Source organism: Arctopsyche grandis, chromosome 6 (genome assembly GCF_051622035.1).
Source record: "Arctopsyche grandis isolate Sample6627 chromosome 6, ASM5162203v2, whole genome shotgun sequence".
Taxonomy (NCBI): Eukaryota; Metazoa; Arthropoda; class Insecta; order Trichoptera; family Hydropsychidae; genus Arctopsyche; species Arctopsyche grandis.
Window position 1 is genome coordinate 24282000 of NC_135360.1, and position 20284 is coordinate 24302283.

The window sequence follows — 20284 nt, forward strand, 5'->3', positions numbered from 1 at the left end:
GAAATTATAAAATGCCGTCCAACTTTTACATCGACTACCATTTATTAATAATTAATTTCACTTAATTTTTGTCACTTATAAAATAATTATCATTTCAACTTAATATTATTAAGACATTTTCATTAATTTGATATGTTTTTTTTATTTTTCAGATTTTTATTTCATCTTTGACATTTGTTTTTAATAAAATCAAGTGGATATAAGTATGAGTTAGACAATAAATTTTTGAGGCACCGATCATACAGTTTGAAAAATTTATTGTTGAAGACACTAGTAAAATGAGAAATGTCTGTTAATTAATAAATATTATATTTAAATCCAATTTCGTAGGAATAGCAAAGTCGTAGCGATGATTACAACACTCAGGTTTGAAGTGTGATTTTCTTGAGAATTTTCATAGTCTTGATCGTCTATTTCTTGTCTAGTTCTCATTTTCAGATCTGCGACAAAGTAATGGAAAAATATCAAATGAAAATTGTGATTATAAAAACACTCTATTTCCAACATTCATTTTTATTTAATCGCCGAAAAAAAATTAATGGAATATTTTACAAGAAAAATTTTTCACCTTGATATTTCTAAGCTATTGTTGATCAAAGAAATATTAAATGAAAATAAAAAAAAGGAAATCACACCTTGAGAGCCGACAATGTTGTCAGCGATGTCATTTGAATCTACGGCGTTTGAAGTTTTACGATTTTTATCTGCAAATAAAATCCCACACATAATAAGAGATTATAATGGATGTTTGAATGTATGCGATGTGGAAATTTATACAAAACAACCATTAATAAATCACAAAGCAGATTCATTCTAAAATTCTTGAAAAGAAATCGTAGCTGGAAAATGAAAATCTATAAAACAAAACACACCTTTTTTATTTGTCAGTTCAACGTCGGAATTTTGCGTCGTTCTTGCAAATGCTGTAAACAGATAAAAAAAAACTATTAAATAAACATATACATATTTGTACTTGAAGTAATGTACATATTGCTAGAACTTAACATACATATGTACATATCATTTTGGGACTTTATGTCCCTAATAATTATGTGCGTGGTAGACATCATCATTTGATGGTTGTACCTGCTGCTCGCACAGTTCTTTTTCGAATGGCTCCTATTCCAAGAGCCATTCGACTTCTCAATGAAATCGTTGCTGCTGTCCCTGAATGTGATATTTTCCACCTTGGGGAGCGTAGATTATCGGATATTATTTTAAAATATTTATCTGGTAACCTGCGCTCATCATTACTTTCTTAATTTGAATGTGATGAATGAGTGGAATCTTAATCTACTCTCTTCCATTTGGGCCTCGCTGTGATTTTATTTTTATTTATATTTTGTTTTATTTTATTTTACTTTTTCTTTCTCCTTTGTTTATTTTTATATACTATTTTAATTTTGTTCAGTGTAAACAAAGAATGGGATTTATGGATTTTATTTTTAATTTTTACACTTTTGTTATTTTTTTTTCTCTCTGAATGATGTATTATTTTCCTTTTGTTACTTTTTTTATTATTTTATTTTACCATGTTTTCTGCTTTTGCTTTTTTCCTTTATTTACAGTTTACTTGTTTTTATATCATGTTTTTATATCTTTTTCAAATGTAGGCCATTGTGGCGCATTAGGTTCTTCCTGTAATGCCACAATGGTCCAAAACTATTAAATAAATAAATAAATCATATATGTATAGATTATTAAAATAATATCTCGCTATGTAAATAAAATCATGCAAGCTTAAATTTGAGTGTATTTATAAATGTCCAGATTCATGGTGAAAATTTATGATAACTTTACACGACAAGGACGCACCCCTACTCAGACACACAAAAGCACAATGAAATTTAATAAATCACCAAAAAATGTTAGTATAAATAAAGACTCATTATCAAAACCATCGCGACGATAAATTCCACGTCATCTTAAGGACTCATTACAAGCAGTTGATTAAAAGAAAGTCGAGTTTTTCCGATGAAGTCGGCACTTGTATGCCATCACGACCCTACAGACCAGACGTCAAAGTTTAAATTACGAAGTCGTACGCTTTTGGTAGCACATTACAAAACGTGCTTTTTTCAAACGACAGTAAAAGAGAATAAAATAAATTAAAGCGCCTGACAAAAGCTCGAACACGTGTAAGCCCAACAATACGAGCACATTTTTCATGCGAATTTTCACAGGCGAAAGATATTAAGGTACACACTCGAGCGAAGAACATCAACATTTTTTATCCATTAGTGGCGACGAAAAGAATAACATGGATCCACGCGTTTATTTACATAAGTCCTTAAAATAGTTCAACAGCGATCGTTTTCACTTCTATGTAGCTTCAATAGTTTTCTCCGAACGGTTAAACTTTACTATATACATACATTCATACATGTATTGTTACAAAACTAGTGCCACTATTCGCGAGCGATCTTTCACCAAGAATGGTTATTGTCCTTTCAAAATGGTCGATTCCCCCCCCCCCCCAAACCCCCCTCACCCAACCTATAACAGAAGTGCTTTTAATCTGAAACTTTTATAAGTGTCGACTGAACCAACTGCACTTTGTCATATTTTTGCCACTTTGCCCTTTGTCGCTCGAGACTGTAATGGTTCCTTTCAGAACTTACCAATGGCGCTTAATTTAACTCGAAGTTCCAGTATATTATATGCATTATATATAACAATAACGGTCGAAGCAAACTACTGTTAATACGGAAAGTCTACTTACGATACACTTTGACTGTGCCGTCAGTGTCTCCTAGAGAGTTTTTCGATACGCATTTGTACGATCCGTAGTCGGACGGATCTATCGCTTTGATCATGAGTTTCATGTGAATTTTGTAGGAGTTTTCGATCACGACAGACTCGTACTTTCCACCTGAAAAAAATAACGAACACTTAAATTCTCGTTCCGCATATCAATTGGAAGACAAATTGAGAGCTTCTTTAATATTGCGAAAAACTTTCAGAGCTCACAGAATCTTAAACCTTAAATCTAATTTGTGGGTTATGAAATACGTGAGCTACAGTCACTATTAAATGCAGACTTGATTGTAGACATTTGATAAATCGAATCAATTGATTCAAAAGTATGGTAATTGAATACGTCCCAAGCGACTCGATGTCGAAGACTTTACTTCAGACAATGTTTAATATATAGTACAAGACAAGTACAATTGTGGAAGGACCTGCATTACTTATTTTTTTATTTCATATTTGGGAAAGGCGGCATAGTCGATGGACTCAATTTTATATACATATGTATTCCCATGATGCCATTTTTGGTCTGCCCTTGAACGACATGTGTGGAATTTAAATTGTACATATACATATGTATACATTTTTAAAATCATATTCAAATAGTGGTGACACAGTGGGTAGGATGATTTTTGATGATTCGATCGGGAACTGTTTCAACAATGAAATTCGATAAATTGGAAAATTCTGATTGGAAACAAATATGCAAGTCTGATCAGCAGTAGGTATTAAAGATTATAGTCAGAATAAATTCTTTTCAATCGATGTCAGCTCATGGGATCGAACCTGGTGACCTCTCGGTGCTTAACGTTGCATTAAATACTTGTTTTAATTTTGTCGACGAATTCATTACCGCTGGGCAAAATTCATTACCGTTCGGATCAGGAACATAACCCTTTGCCCGCGGTATTTTTTTTTAGCGATTTTTAAATTAGATTTTCCAAAATATCCAAAACTTACAAGCAGCACTACAGAAATTGAATTAAATCGAGACCAACCCACGGGATCAAACTTGGCAACATCTCGGTGGTTAGCATTAAAGCAAGCATAAGGGCAAAAACACAGTGAGTGGTATGGGACGTCACATCCTTGGCTTTCTGCTGTGACTGTAAAAAGTGGGTGTTTCCCAAACCAAATTTGGGTGTAGTTGCACGTGCAGAATGCATAAGCATTCTGCATATCCTGCTTTCATTTATTTTTACACGTGTATGCATATCCATATGCAACCGACAAGTTTCTCCTACATTTCTTTAAATATGGGATTCGCCGCTATCGATCACTGTCAAGCAAGGATAAATACAAGGATAAAATATCACTGAAAACACTCCAGGGGTGATTTTTGGGACTGTGTGCCACGTATATGGGCCAGGGATGCTGTGTTTTTTTCGCATGTTTAAAAGTATCTAAAAAAACACGTACCGCATACCACTGTGTGTTTTCGCCCTAAGAACAGTGAAGAGTGCGTTTATACATACGTACAAACATACATACATACATATATTTATGTATCACAGATTACCTAAAAACAATCTGATTTAGATCGCCGACTTAAGAGACTCTTTAGTTAATATTATGTAGTATTTTTTTTTAATTTTATTTAAAATGACACACATACAGAATAAAATATGAAAAAGAAGGCTGTACATTGAGACAAAAAATAAACAAATATAAATGAAATATTATATTCCATGTAGAGTGCCACATGGTAATATAAAGAAAACAAAAGATAAAAATTACAAACACATATTAAAATTAATAAGCAATGAAGGTGAAGAAGCAAATCAACCGCAGATTTGCTTCTTCAACTTAGTCCTAAAAGTACTGAAAGAGTCATCAAAAAGGTCGGGACAATCATCCATACCATCTTAAAGATGTTATATTTGTGCGATTGTACTATTAAATGAATTGTTGTTATGACAAATTGGTGGATAGTTACAGATTTCTACGTCTGGTAAATCGGTTAAAATTAATTTCGTTACAAACAGATGTGTCAAGGATACCATTAGCAATCTTGTATTAAAGTATTTCTTGTATTAGATGTACTATGAACATTTATAAGAATTGTAAATAGGTTTTTTTAAGTTATTTTTCCTATTATGCTGTACATTGACATTAGAATAATACAATACTGTTGCGTAGGGGTGGGTGGAGGATCCAAGTAAAAGGCCAACAGTCGTTTCACAGCATTTATTGATGATTAAGGAGATACACGCACTGGCAGTGCTCAGTCCAGAATGACATGATATCGCCTACGTACCGCCTTATAAAGGGTAGATATCTCAGGACGCCTAATCTGTTTACCTGTTGTATAGTCACGTATTCGGATATGTATTTCCACGACATTGGGTCTCCCCGTACCGATTCTGAGAAATAACTAATAACGGTCATTGTTTAGCCTAAATGCACTTCCAGTCCAGATATAATCCTTGGAAGTAAGTGCAAGCACTTAGTTAATCCGATAACAGATATCCGTTGGTCTAAGTGCAATTCGCTCAATCCGCGGCGTACGTAACAATACTATAATTACTAACAAAATTAAATTAAAATTGTAAAATAGAAAATGATATAAGCTGTTAAAATAGATATAAGATGTATTGTGAGCATAATTTAGTTATAATAAAAAGTATTTAAAAATATTTATGTATGTATATATGTGGAATTTTTCTCGAACGAAAAACATAATTATAAATGTTTCCTTTTTAAATTAAACACAGGGAGTATTTCGTATGTATGCATGTATGTATATATATGTAGATATGTATTATTCGTTTCCTGATCAAGTAAGTATCTAATGTATGCTAATGTCGCAGTGCACTTAGAATACAAAGTTAACATTTCAGGCTGGACGAGACACGTCGCCCCCCTCAAACCCCATTCAATAAACTGAAAACGCTTCAAGGCGCACAAAAGCGCATAAACAAAAACGTGATTCGCATACAATTCGCAAACAGAATGCGAACCGTCCCCTCCCCCTCACCGTGCCGCAACGTTGCGTCGTAGTGTGTATATATTCCTCTATCCTTTGCTATTACCCACTGCCAAAAGTTGAACGGTCGGGGAACGCCTAATGTTGAATGCCGAGCGCTGACCGGGTAAAGTTTTAATTAAAAACAAATGAACCGTAGGTGCGGGAGACGTCGATCGCCGTTTAAATTGCCCGTTTGCGTGTTGCCGGCTGAAGAAAGCCTCGGCGTTTGAGGGTTAAGTTCGCCGAATGCCGAAAATTCGAGGCGCGCGCCGCATTGCGTTCTTCTCAGAGATGGATCGAGCTGAAGACTATCGCCATTAGGATGTTTGTTCAAGATTTTCAAGAATTTTTTGTGTCATTAGCTGTGAGTGGCAAGAGATACCTTTTATATTTTTTAATGTGGGAATAATAACACTGTTCGACAAATGACGACTTTTTTTTGGTTCAGAGACGAGATATGACTTTTCTTATAGATCTATACCCAGTGAACACGAATCTGATAATAAAAAATGTTGATTGGCTCGAGATTCGAAGATATATGTGTTTTTTAAATCGCGCGATTTTTCTATATCTTGGTGTTGTTCGGTCGATGTCTCAAAATCTGTAAATATCCTGTCAAAATGAATATTGGAATCTATAGTCGGGTATTTTATCTTTCATTTGTAGTACTTTTCAGCTTTCAAATCTCTCTAAGTAGTCGTCCAGTTCAAATCAAAAGTCAAAAGTATGTATTTTCACTTGGGATATTTTCCCACTGTTAATACTATTTTATATTGATTTATATCGATTTAAAATTCAGCACACTTCCAATTAACCCTTTTAAACGAAAACAAAAAATAGTGTGGCCAGAACACTATCTCACTAAACATGTTTCAATAGAAAAAACTTAATATAAAATAGTATTAACAGTGGGAAAAAATCCCAAGTGAAAATATGTACTTTTGACTTTTGATTTGAACTGGATGAATACTTAAAGAGATTTGAAAGCTGAAAAGTACTACAAATGAAAGATAAAATACCCGACTATAGATTCCAATATTTATTTTGAAAAGGAAATTTATAGATTTTGAGACATCGACCGAACAAAACCAAGATATAGAAAAATCGCGCGTATGAATCAATAAAGTGTTTTTACTATGAATTTGAAGTAATTTTTTTGAATTCCGAGAGTAATTATATATACATACATACATAATAAAGAGAGTAATTATATATACACAATACATATAACCGTATAAAAATAAATATTATATTTTTATATTATTATTCACAGAACCCTTAATTAGTACGAAAGACAATTAAAACGTACGAAAATAAGTCAACAATCAAAACGAAAATACATTTTCGCGTTGAGTATAGCAACGGGTCAAAGTTTATAAATACATACATACGTATATAAATACTTTTTATATAATATATTTTTTGCCCTTGGTGATGTTTGGTTATAATATTTATCTGCAATTGAATAAACTCAGTTGGCATTCACGCGAACTTTCCACACTGCACACATTCAAGCTCGAATAAATGAATAAAAACAAACCACCAACATTCATAATCGCAGGAAAGCCTCCGAATTCGATCGTATTCCAGTAGCAACAATAAAAAAAAATCATTAAATTCAACCTCAGTCCTCAGCAACACTGTAAAGAAAAGCGATAAAAGCGAAAACTCTCGCTTTTATTTCAATATTTACACATTATTGCCGTTTTAGCCTCAAGAGCAGAACACGAATACGCTATTTATTATATACATATATGTATGTATGTACATATGTACATACTTACGAAAATTTGTATACAATATAATTATTGATATTTTACCGGGAACTGTTTATTATTTGCAAACGACGAAGGACGAGGCTCGTTATACAAAAACAAATTCGGATAAAACTCGGGCTCACTCTAAACGGCATGTAATTGCGTTATAAATAGGCGAACCCGAAAATACGGCCGCGCCAACATGGAGCTGAATCGCATCGCGTGACTTTCGCTACCCCTAATATTGTATAATTACGAGCGAAAACGAAAAAAAATTAAAACTATATTTTTATTACGGGAATATGGCATTAGTCGAAACGTTAAGAAGAAAATAATAAACGAGTGCGGCCGGTAGAAATTGGACCCTACCCCTACCATTTGAAAGTTTCCTTTTTGGGTAAAAATGACCCCCCCCCATCCCTCCCACTTTCAGCCTGCCTTTTGGGCACTTATAGATTTTCAGTTTTGTCGTTAAATAGAGTCGAAATAACTCTCATTATAGCTGTCGTTGGTTGAAATGAAATTTAATGATATGTATGCGTATAGCTATATTTATTTTGGAGCTTTTATACATACATACATATATATGTACATATGTATGTGTAGTAATAGAAGCAATAATAAATTATTAACGGATTTGATTTGATATGCCTTGAAAGATTGTTTATTATTTGTGTGTGTATTGTGTAGAAGAGAAATATTCATGATTTTATTTATATAGTATTAAATTATTTAATAATAGATCGTATTTGTTAAATAATATATGTATTATTACATTGCTTTCTCATATCTCTATTTAACCATTCATTATTCCATTAAAATCTCTTTGTATTAGTTGCTATTCTCGTACCGCTTTCTTATAGGGCTGTGGATTCGCTTCAAAATTGATCGGTTCCGACTCCTACTCTGACTCCGACTCCAATTTGAACGATTTTAGCAAGATCGACTTCTCTTACTTGTGTAAAATTATTAATAGTAAAAATAGTGGCGATTTTTAATACAGAAAATAAATAAAGGAATTAAAAACACCACTAAAAATTGAGATGTAGCCAATTTATGGAATTAATGGTAAGTATATTCATAGTGTGTCTATGAATTTCATACACAAAAAAATGAGTTTCATACACAAAAAAATGAGTTTCATAAAAATATAAATGTAAAAATGAGAATATAAAAAAAGTATGAGATGGAGGAAACAATTGGTTTTGACCATAATATGTATATATGTACATCAGAATACGTGCAATGCAACGATTCTATTTATAATGTAATTTAAATTCATGATTTTCATAAAGAAATTATTAAATTTTAATTAATTAGTGGATTTACTACAATATAATTGGACATTAGTTCGGTTACATATAGTAATATTATTAATTAAAGAAAATCATAAAAATGATTTTTCACGACTTTGATTCTAGCTCCGAACCCGTGACTCAGATAACAACTCCACAACCCTTTGTTTCTATTTAGACGTTGCTCTTAATTTAAGAACATCTAACCATTCTCCTAGTTTAGAACATTTAAGTAAACTTTCTTTCTAATTTTTACAATTTATTTTTGTAGCTTGTTTTAGAAACTATGCATTGTCTTTAAATAATGTATTAAATATTTTGTAACACTACAATTGAGCTATAAACAAATTAAAAGTATAACTAAAATAATAAGTAAAAATTGGACGTTTTTTTAATTTTAAAGATTTCTTTTAACTATAGTTAAAATTATTTTTTATTTCAAAATTGGTGTTTTATCAAAAAAAAAAAACTCTAGTGTTAAAATACATATCGTTACAATATTTATTCTGATTAAAATTTGCGATACGTAAAACATTCATGCGATGTATCAATTTGTACGTCCACGGCAATTCAGATCATTAGACGATAATATAATGTGATACAATTTGAATATTTTAGCCGCAATTGTTGAAAAGAAAATTCGCCTTATTTAAAGTCATCCTTGTTTTCGGATCGAAATTATAATTTTTTTTTGTGGCGATTTAATTCAGCGCCTATTTTATCGTCGATTTAAACAAGAAAATATATTACGGATAATTGAATGCGGCAGACTTGATTCGTCGCGGAAATAATTCCGAATTTACAATTCGAATTACACGTGGTAATAATTTCGCGAAGGCGAAAGAGAATTGTGGCGAAAAATTAAACGAGCTTTCGAATTTACTTACGTGACGAATCGATCGATCTTATGCGGTTAAAATAACCGGCTCCGATTTATTGGACGATAAAGCCACGCCAAAACTCTAATGAGAAAATTTTCCAGATAGCGTATTTGTACTTACTTACCCACGTATGAATGTTTATATGTATATACATATATGTACATACATACATATACATATACTCGTTATATTTACTTGGAAACACTGTGACGGCACAAAGCGGAAAATTGGCCGAAAAGTATTTTTTTCCGTGATATAAATCAATTGAGATATTTCCATTATATTCTGAGGGTATGTATTATTACCTTGAGGAACAATCTCTCCCTTTTCCCTGGTCCAGTAATTTATGGATTTGGGATAGGCTTCCGAAAGGCATTCCAGTGTCAAAGGTAGACCTTCTACGGCACCCACCAGTTGGTTCGGGATCCACATCATAGGAGGAACTACAACAAAAACAATTCATTTTATTAGCCTATATATTTTTTCTATAAATAAAACGCACCCCAGGGACAGACAATATCACATCCGATACAGATCATCCCGAAATAAATTTAAAAAGATCGTAAAACATCCCACAGTAAAATACATATGGTATTATACAATATAAAATTGGATTTAAGCATCCGATTTTGCCCATTACTTAAGAAGATATATGAAATTTGAAGTAGGTTATATATTAATGTATATAAAAAAAATATATAAATGATCTTATACATAAATATGTAAGATAAGATTTAAAGTACATACATATATGAATGGATGTATAAAGAAACAGAGACAAAGGATGATTAAGAACACCAAGTTTAATCCTTACCAGTTGAATGATGTCTATCTTCCCTTGTATTAATAAATCAGTAACCATAATTGATTTTGATTTAAGAAAATGATCAATAAGTAAAATAAACAGTTGATTCAATTTGATTTCAATTTTATAGAATGGATATTTTGATTAATCCAATATAATTATGAGCTGAACGAAAAACTAAACTAACCAAACCTGAACATAGCCATTGACCATTTAATTTAAATGACATCACCAACTGTTAATTGATTAATAACTGCCGAAAATTTCAGTTGTTATATTGTATGTACATATATATTGTATATTAATTTCTACCTAGTTTTAAGCAAAATATTTTTCGGAATGCATATAAACAGACGTAGATGGCCAGGATGCTTTTACCCACAAAAAATGGTTCACAATTGTCAATTACTATTACAATAAAGCAATTGTTGACAATAATGAACCATTTTTTGTGGGCAAAAGCAACTTGTCCGTCGATCTCTGGATATAAAAAATTCAAAAGTATTGAATTGAATTCACAGGCATGTCCCGTGGGCAAAAATAACTAAGGCGGCGTATAAGGGCGGCGTATTTTGAGAGGCGGCAAATCAAAGAAAAAATAATAATCAAAAATAATTAAAATTGTTAACTCAAATTACTATATTCTGCATATGTTTTATTTATAAATAATTTGTTATTCGAGAATACATACATACATATATGAAATTTTATTTTGCTTATAATATTTATTTTGAACTTTACCGAAGGGCGGCACAATCTATGAACGTCACTGAGTATTTATTACGTTTTAATAGGTAACGTAAAGATTTGGTGATTGATGCTTGTCAAACACTGGTTTACTAGTACCTGATTTTTTTAGCGTTCGCGCCAAAAAGGCCTCGCATGAATAAATCGTATACAATCAATAAGGTCTCGCGACTCATTGGCCAATGATCCCTCTGTGCTGAGAGTGTACGCTGTGTACAAATATTCGGCAGGACTGTTCCGTGATTGATTCGGAGCTGGCAGGCCGATGGATCAAGAACAATAAACTACCTCTACCACAACACACTGCGTCTTCACTCCCATCTCGGGAACCCCTCTACATGCCAATGCTACATTATTTAATAATCACAATGCTATATATGTAAATTCGCAATAAATATATAATTGACAATACTTACAATGTATAATAAGCATAATTCTTTTACTGACAGTCGGTGGAACACCATTGGATGCGATGCATAAATAAGCACCCATGTGTAGACGGTTCACTCTGCTGATGTTTAAAATTGGTCCTTCTACTGATGCAACTGTCGAAAAATATACATATAGCACATTATAATTCAAACCTCACGAGATTTAAAGGTACATAAAAAAATTGAGCACGTTTCGTTCGAAGGGATGGCTTTATATAAAAGGTAATTTCTCGCGGGAGATAATCGTTATATCATTACATTATTTTCGAAAACTTTCAAAGCGCGCGCGTAGCTAATTAAACTGCTTAAACAATATTTTAATTAATTCAGGTACACGCTATGGTATTTTTCAATGCGAAAAAATCATTATATACCCATACATATCCATACGTATGTACATATGTATGTAGGTGTACGTTGTGCATAGCAATTTCGTTGAGGTTGAAATTTGGATAAGGTAAAAAGCCCGATTGGGTCACGATCTCGAACGCCATAATCCGATGAATACAAATGAATATTTTAAAGTGTATTTTCGTTACAAATATTTAATTATTTTTATCGAACATCTAAAACGCTCACTCTGTCGTTCTGGCTTTATCTCGCTGTGATGTTCCCGTATTTATCTCTATGTTATTTTCAATGATATTGATTTTCATCATTTGCCAAAAGTTTTCAAAGATCTTCGAGTATAAAATCCAAAGATATCTCTTTGAACACATTAACAGCTACATACATTTATGTATGTATAGTCATATTGGTGCTTCCTGGCTTCTCTCGGTAAATGAAAATGAAATGAAAACCACGAAAAAGATCTTCGTTTGTTTTTTATTAAATATATTTGAATCGAAAAAAAATTATACTATTTTACAACCGACAAACGTCTTTGACCAATCCAGCCAATCAGAAACGACTTTAAAGACAGCCAATTAGAAACGACTTTTACGACAGCCAATCAGAAATGAATTACAGACAGCGTTTCGGTTTTATATATAAGATTTGATTAATATATTAAACTAAGTTTGGGATGGAATGAGGGAAATGGAGTGAGCAATAAATAACCCACAAAACTGTTAAACATACGTACATACAGGGCCAAAGAGAAGGGAAGGGGAGACGGCACAAATTCCCAGGGCTTTTTATTTCTTTTAGGGCAAAAACACACAGAGAGACACGCAGCACGTGTTTTTTTTAGATAGTTTTGCATCCACTCGTTTCTGTTTTGCGCAATTCTCATCCATCTCACACGACACATTTCGTCTATCCATCTTACCTGCAGTCTTCCTTTTAATCTTTTGCATTCTAGAACTTCTTTTGTCCTCCTATCGTCTATCCTTCTAGCCACATAACTCATCCATTTCCATTTCAATCTCTTCACTTCATCCACTATATCCACTAACCTTGTCATACTTCTCTCCCACATATTCCGTTTCCTATCTGTCCTCGTTATGCCAAGTATATAAACATACTTTTTTGAGTGCATTGAACTTTGTGTAGCATCTTGGCGTTCAATGTCTAAGTCCCACATCCATACGTCATCACTGGCAAAAGCCAGTGATGACGTATCACTGGATTTTGCCACCTTTGCCATGTATCCGTCATCACTGGCTTTTGCCAGTGATGTTGTATGGATGTGAAACTGATCGAAGATCTTTTTCTTCACGCTAAGTGGCATTTTTAATTTAAAAACCACATTATTTCGTCCAAATGCACTCCATCCTTATTGCATAAGTCTCTTTTTTATTCTGGTATATACTACTTTGTATAGTATGTACAAATACAAATAAAATGTATATATGTACTTATTAAACGCACAAATATTTTTTAAATCACTCTTTTATTAGTCACTAATTCCACCCCGCCTGAATTTTCTCTCGGCGCCTATGAGTACATACATAAGTATATATGAATTAAATAAAAAAATAAAATATAATTCAACTAAATACATGCTATTTATTCCGTCATAAAATTAATTCACATCATAATTTGAACATAAATCCAATTTTATTCTCGTATTTATTCAGACATACAATACACAAATTTGCGTACGTTTTCCACACTTCCGTTCTACTACCACTGCCGGCAAACAAACACACATATTGTACATATTTATTCCGAGCTCTACGTTAAATTTTGACCGTTTTCACATTTAATAAACGATGGGTGTGATTAATCACCCCCCATTAATTGATCCGTCTTTCGGGACGCTTCTCCGACACGCGAAAGGCGGGAAAAAAATATAAAACACAAACATAAACAGCTACAATATTTTTTTCATACGTATGTATGTATAAAAAAAAATTGTATATGTATTGTATATAGGTGGAGTATTGGCCGGGAGCGAGCGCTCGAGCACATATGCGTGTCACAATGATGGATTATAAAAGTAAGTGAAAATTATTATTGACCCGAAAGGTTGTCGTTTTATTTATTTATACAAAAGTTTACAGTGCCCTCAAGTGTCACTTTGTAAATGGGAAATAAAATTACCTTCTTCTCCCGAAGATAGCTTTATAAGCTCGCCTCCTTCTCTCCTCCATGTGATTTGGGGTTGTGGTGCTCCAACTGCGGCACATCTGAGGGTCACATTAGAGCCCTCTCGAACCGACATATCGGCACTCGTAGGATAGTCCAAAATATCTGGAGGAACTGTAAAATAAAAATGTGAAGTTTCAACCAAATCCGTGTCATAGAAATTACATGGATTTATAATATGTAAATTTAAATCATTTCTTGTAGAGGTAAAACGTATCATATAATCATATATATAAAGACGGTAATCTCTGTGTGTGTGTGTGTGTGTCCTAACTCTCGCCGAACATAATGAACGAATCGATAAAAATCGATTAATTCATTTTTCGACGAGACGACTTTGTCGCGACTCGAACCGATCACCCCAAATAGCCTGAATATCCCCAAATAGCCAAATCCAATTTTTCATTTCGCCTTTTTTTTTTAAACATTAATTGAAATATTCCTTCTCGCCATATAAAAATACGTAATTTTAATAATTTCATTTAGCGAGGTTTTGAACCATTTTTTTATGTATTTATTTTTAATTAAATTATAATTATAATTTAAATTTAAATTATTTATATTTTGACGATATTCGAGAAAAAAATTGATTCCATTCACCGCGGGCGCCGGGAATCGAACCTCGGACCCTCCGATCCAAACGCAATGGCCCTCACGAGCTCGCGTCGCATGCCATATCCTCGCCCAGAATATGTGTTGTAAATACACATCATATGTATATGCACGTAATTTGTTATGTTTAATAATAATATTCAACGTTACGAGGTCAATGACCGTTTGTGTATAATCGGAAAATATTACATTTTGTTAACGTTAACTTTAAGAATTGAAAATTATTACAAATAAAGAATTAAAAACTATCTATGAGAGTCTACGAAAATAACGGTTCCGGTTCCGGATTTTTTTTTAGTTTTATACGGGTATATAATAATTTTATACCCATGCGATGATATTTCATCGGGCTATTCACTAGTATTATATAATAGCGCTATTCGTGCTACTTTTAAAATCGTTATAAATCCGAGATTAACTTATGCATAGTAATAATATTGTAGTGTGGACGTGAAGAGGGGTTTTGAGATTGGAGAGAAAGACGCAATAGGTTGTGGTAGAGGTAGTTTAATGTTGATTCGTCGATCAGCCAGCTCCGAATGAAGCACGGAAAAAATCCGCCGAATATATGTATACACGGTGTGTATTATCAGCGCAGAGAAATTATTGGTCGATGGGTCACGAGATCTTATTGGTTGTTGTATTGGTAATACTTTGAGTAAAATATAAGGACAATGATGGAAAAAAATTAATCTTTTTGAAATGTAACTCTGGTATTTTAATTATAGAATATGAAGAACCTTTTGAGTGAAAACACAATGAGTGGTACGAAACGTCATGTCTAGTCACCGGAGCCTGAGGGGGCCGTGCATTGTTCAAAGGTTGTAAATGCATTGTTAATGGTTTGCCGAACAATGGATAGCACTGTGACATATGCATATATATGTACATATGCACCTCTAGTCATGTCCTTGGCTACCCGTTGTGTCAGTGGTGTTCCCCAAACCGAATTCGGGTGTAGTTGCACGAGCAGAGTGCATATGTACATATGTTTCTCCTGCATTTCTTCAAATACGGGATTCACCATTATCGATCATTGTCAAGCAAGGATAAATTCAAGGATAAAATATCATTGAAAACACTACAGGGGTTGATTTTTGGGACTGTGTATACCATGTATATGGACTAGGGGTACTGTGTTTTTTCGCATGTTTAAAAGTATCTCAAGACTAACACGTGCCGAGTACATTCAGTTTGTTTTCGCCCTTAGTTTTGAGTAAGGACGAATAATATTTTCAGTGATACTAATTCGTATACAAGATTTTCTACTCCTAATGCAATGCTGAATGACTCAATTAATTACTGGTTAAATTCAATATCATATAATTAAAATTATGACATAGAGATTAAACCAGAGAAATGTAATAATGATTAAATACGAATCAATAATTGTTGTCAATATTACGCGGAACGTCTCTATAAATACGCTACAACGCACGGAATACAATCGGATCAATTTACTTATAAAAATGTATCCCATGTTGTTTATTGTGTGTTTTTGAATGTGTGCAATTTTTACCGATGCTTGCCCATCTTGCCCATCTTGCGAGAAGTTTTTATCGGACATACATATGTATGTACGTCGAGCACCAAGCATGAAATAAGACTGATGCTAACATTATTTAGGATTGTCTGTGGACAATCGTCACTTGACAACAATAATTTATGTGTTTATGTGTATATGCATGTTTGTATGTATATGGATGTATGTATTGTATGTGTATGTGTATGTGTATATATGTATATGTGAATATATATATGTGTAGGTGTGTATGTATGTATATGTATATATGTGTATTTTTATATTTATGTATGTATGTATGTGTATTTGTGTATACGTGTAAGTATTTGTGTATATATATGGATGGTGTACATATATGTTTATATAATTGTCTTTGGCCAGGAAGGCGCATTGGGTTTACCTGTTAGGCCTTCTTGGTGTAAATTAAATAAAAAATAAAATATGACGCCTAAAGCCACTTCTATTAATATAGCATTTCTCTGGATTAAACGCCTTCTTTTCTATTAAAGGAAAAAAAAGCCTCATTCTCTTCGCTCTTCAGCTTGTACTATACTCGCCAAAAAAAAGTATCGAAATGTAAAAAAATATAAAAATTATATATCCATAAGGTTTATTCATCCAACATCATAGTTCAATGGTAAGCGTGTATTGATTTAAACTGAGTGGTCATGAATTCATTCCCTGGCCCGGTGCTACTGGCCAGAACTTGGATATGTGACTCCAGGTCCATCAGAGTTTGGCAATTTACCTGATTTAAACAAATCGGTAACCTGCCCTAACTGTACCCAAAATTTAAGTCTATAGCATCTCGAATTTGTTGATATATAAAATGCTGTAAAACTGTTCGCCACATTTGTTCATAGATGTCTCTATGATGCTTTGTAAAATTGATCTGTAGATTGTATATCGATGTTTATAATTGGCCAGAAAGGTGTATTGGTTCTTATCTGTTATGTATATGTATAAAAATAAAAATAAAATATACTCTGCACAGACCAGAACAGCACAGAACGCGTCCATATATGTGTGTAGAATATACCAAAGAATACTTTTTGTACTGATGTTATGCGGCAATATGAACAGACCTTTATATGCATGTTTATATGTACGTATTGTTGTCACGGTTCACAATAGTAAAAGTAAAAGTAAAAAATAAAAAAAGTAAAAAATAATCACTAATAACTAGTCACCGGACCCAGAAGGTGCCGCGTATCGTTCAAAGGTTGTAAATGCATTGTTAAAGGTTTTCCGAACCTTTTTTACAAAGGATTTACAACAATGGAACAATGTATAGTACTGTGACTTTCTTACCTCTACTAATAACCATACTAACACACTTGTGAAGAGTCTCGGTGATTAAAACAAAATGTCTATACCCTTCAGGTATAACACACAGATTACCTAAACACAATCTGCTTTAGATCGTCGACTTGAGAGAGTATTTAATTAATATTATGTATTAGATGTATTATGGACATTTATAAGGATTGTAAATAGGTTTTTGAGCTCTTTTTCCTATTATGCTGTAGATTAACATTAGAATAATATAATAATATGATTACTAACCAAATTAAATTAAATTGTAAAATAGAAAATGATCAGTAGATCAGTAGCTATTAAAATAGATATAAGATGTATTGTGAACATAATTTCATAATAATAAAAAACATTTAAAAATAAAAAAAAACAATAGTAAAAGGGGTGTATTTTTTACATCGAAAAAATTCTCTATGAATGTATTTAACATATTAGATATTTATATTCATCGATCAGTAATACAGTAATATTAGTTTCCTATACATTTCAAACCTGCTCAATAGAATACGTATATATTTACATAGGAAAATGGCAACTAGTTGGCACAGGAAGTTTCTACATACACTTTTCACAAAAAAATCCTGCTATTAAAATGAATAGCGAGGAAAACTAAAAAAATACGATTTAGAGGTCTAAATAGACTCATTTGAAAGGCATCAAATAATTTATTTATTCGACTCGTTTATCCAGCCAAACGTGGGCGTTCGTTCATTCACACAATACATACACTAGGTAGACGCGTCGATTCGTTCGTTCGGTCGCTTGTATAAATCACGTTCGATTTAATCGGATCATTTGTTCGTCGACGATAAAATACTTAGTGCCGCCACTGAATTAATAAACGACGGTTTTAATTTAATCAATTCGCGCAGCGGCGCGCCCCTGTATCGGTGCGATAATCGCTTATCGCAGACACAGAACTCTCCAACTGGCGGGTTTCCGGCGACACCAGCCCTTCTCAAACATAGACGGTTTAATTTTTCGATAAATCACCCGCGATCATCGCTACTCCGTTCGATTAAGTTGAATGTAGGATTTTTTATAACGCCATTTTACAGGGATGTTATTCAAATTAGATCGTCGGCGAAGTTTTGCAATGATAGGCGTTACTTTTCTCCCTTTATTATTTATTTCACCCCTATCGTGTGTAGAGATTGTTTGTTTATTCAATTGGGATTAGGATTGATTTATATATTCTATACAATTGCCTCCCCCGAGAACACAATTTTTGGGATCGTGTTTTAATGGGGGTCTCGAAATTTATAGAAAATTGAGGGATACGTTTTTTCTTCGAATCATTTTCTTCGAAAAATATATTTCTTCAGAAATATAATAGAAACTATATAGAGATACATATATACCAGGAAGGCTTGACAGGAAGACCCCAATGCGCCTTCCTGGACAATTAATTAAAAAAATGCAGCTTTTTATTATTACATAAATCACTTTATTTCCAGAAGTTGAAGAACACGAAATATCAATCAATTAATTAATTAATTTAATAATTAATCCATAAAGACATCTATGGATTTTAGATTTGTACATAATTTTTACAAATTGTACATACAATAAATTCAGAAGATTTGTGACAACAGGAAAGATGATTTTTTGCCAATTTTGATGAACTGTTTCAACAATGATCAGATAAAATTGGCAAACTATGATAAGTAAAGCCCGGACTCATAGGGTGCCGCGTATTGTTCTAATGTTGTAAATGCATTGTTAAAGGTTTGCCGAACCTTTTTTACAAAGGATTTACAACAATGGAACAATGAGCGGCACCTTGGCTATCCTACCTCTACTGATAAGAAACGATCGATTTGGAGTCACAAATACCCCCAAATCTAATCAGCAGTATAGCGGATCGAACCCACTGATCACTTGGTGCTTAGCATACACGCTACGATTGGGTCATACTGCTGGCATATGAGAGATAATGAGAACCTATAATGCAAATTTTATAAGATATAGTGTGAAAAAGAAAAAGTTATAGGGGAGGTTCACTTCCAGTTAACCTACAATTTAGTTTAATAAATATAATTTGAATGAGTATCAAAAATTATGCTTATATAATATATATTATATTTTGAAATGTCGGTCGTTTTTTATGCGGTTTTTCAATGTCATTGGAATTATCTCGAAGAAAAAACATTTTTGCGGTTGATGTATGGCAAATTCAAATTATTTGTCAAATTCGATCGTCGATAATTTTTTATAATATGTACATATGTAAAATGTGTGTTATTTGTGAGCAGAAGTTTATTTTATTATCGGATGGTTGTTTGTTTTTACGCGGTTTTTCAATATAATAAATATTGTTTTCGTTAATCTTTAGTTACTAACTTTTAATTTTGAATAAAAAAATGGGTGTAATCTACCTACATATATGTATATGTACATATATAATCTATGAGAAGATTAATTTAATATCGGATAAGTGGTTATTTTTATGTGGTTTTTCCATATAATATTCGAAAAATATTTTTCTATTGTATGATGGCACATTCGTGTAAATAATCTGGCGTTAACCCTTTAACTGTAATTTCATTTAAAAAAAAATGTTTTTTTTTACTGCAAAAAATTAGACTGAATATCGCATTTAAAATTTAAACATTTAAAATTTCATTAGTTAAAATCCCAATACTAATCCAGATATAATAATAAAC

At 32.7% G+C, this 20284-nt stretch overlaps 1 protein-coding gene across 1 annotated transcript in view; it reads right to left on the minus strand.

The window, feature by feature from the left end:
- Positions 1 to 312: 312 nt before the first annotated feature.
- Positions 313 to 20284, minus strand: part of LOC143912658 (opioid-binding protein/cell adhesion molecule homolog) — a 109965-nt gene continuing 89993 nt past the window's right edge. Inside the window, exons 4-9 of the mRNA XM_077431953.1 lie at positions 14123 to 14281; positions 11621 to 11749; positions 9958 to 10095; positions 2723 to 2872; positions 636 to 704; positions 313 to 440 (exon numbers count right to left, since the gene is read on the minus strand). Of these exons, the coding sequence (XP_077288079.1) occupies positions 313 to 440; positions 636 to 704; positions 2723 to 2872; positions 9958 to 10095; positions 11621 to 11749; positions 14123 to 14281 (773 nt within the window). The remainder of the gene's footprint in view (positions 441 to 635; positions 705 to 2722; positions 2873 to 9957; positions 10096 to 11620; positions 11750 to 14122; positions 14282 to 20284) is intronic.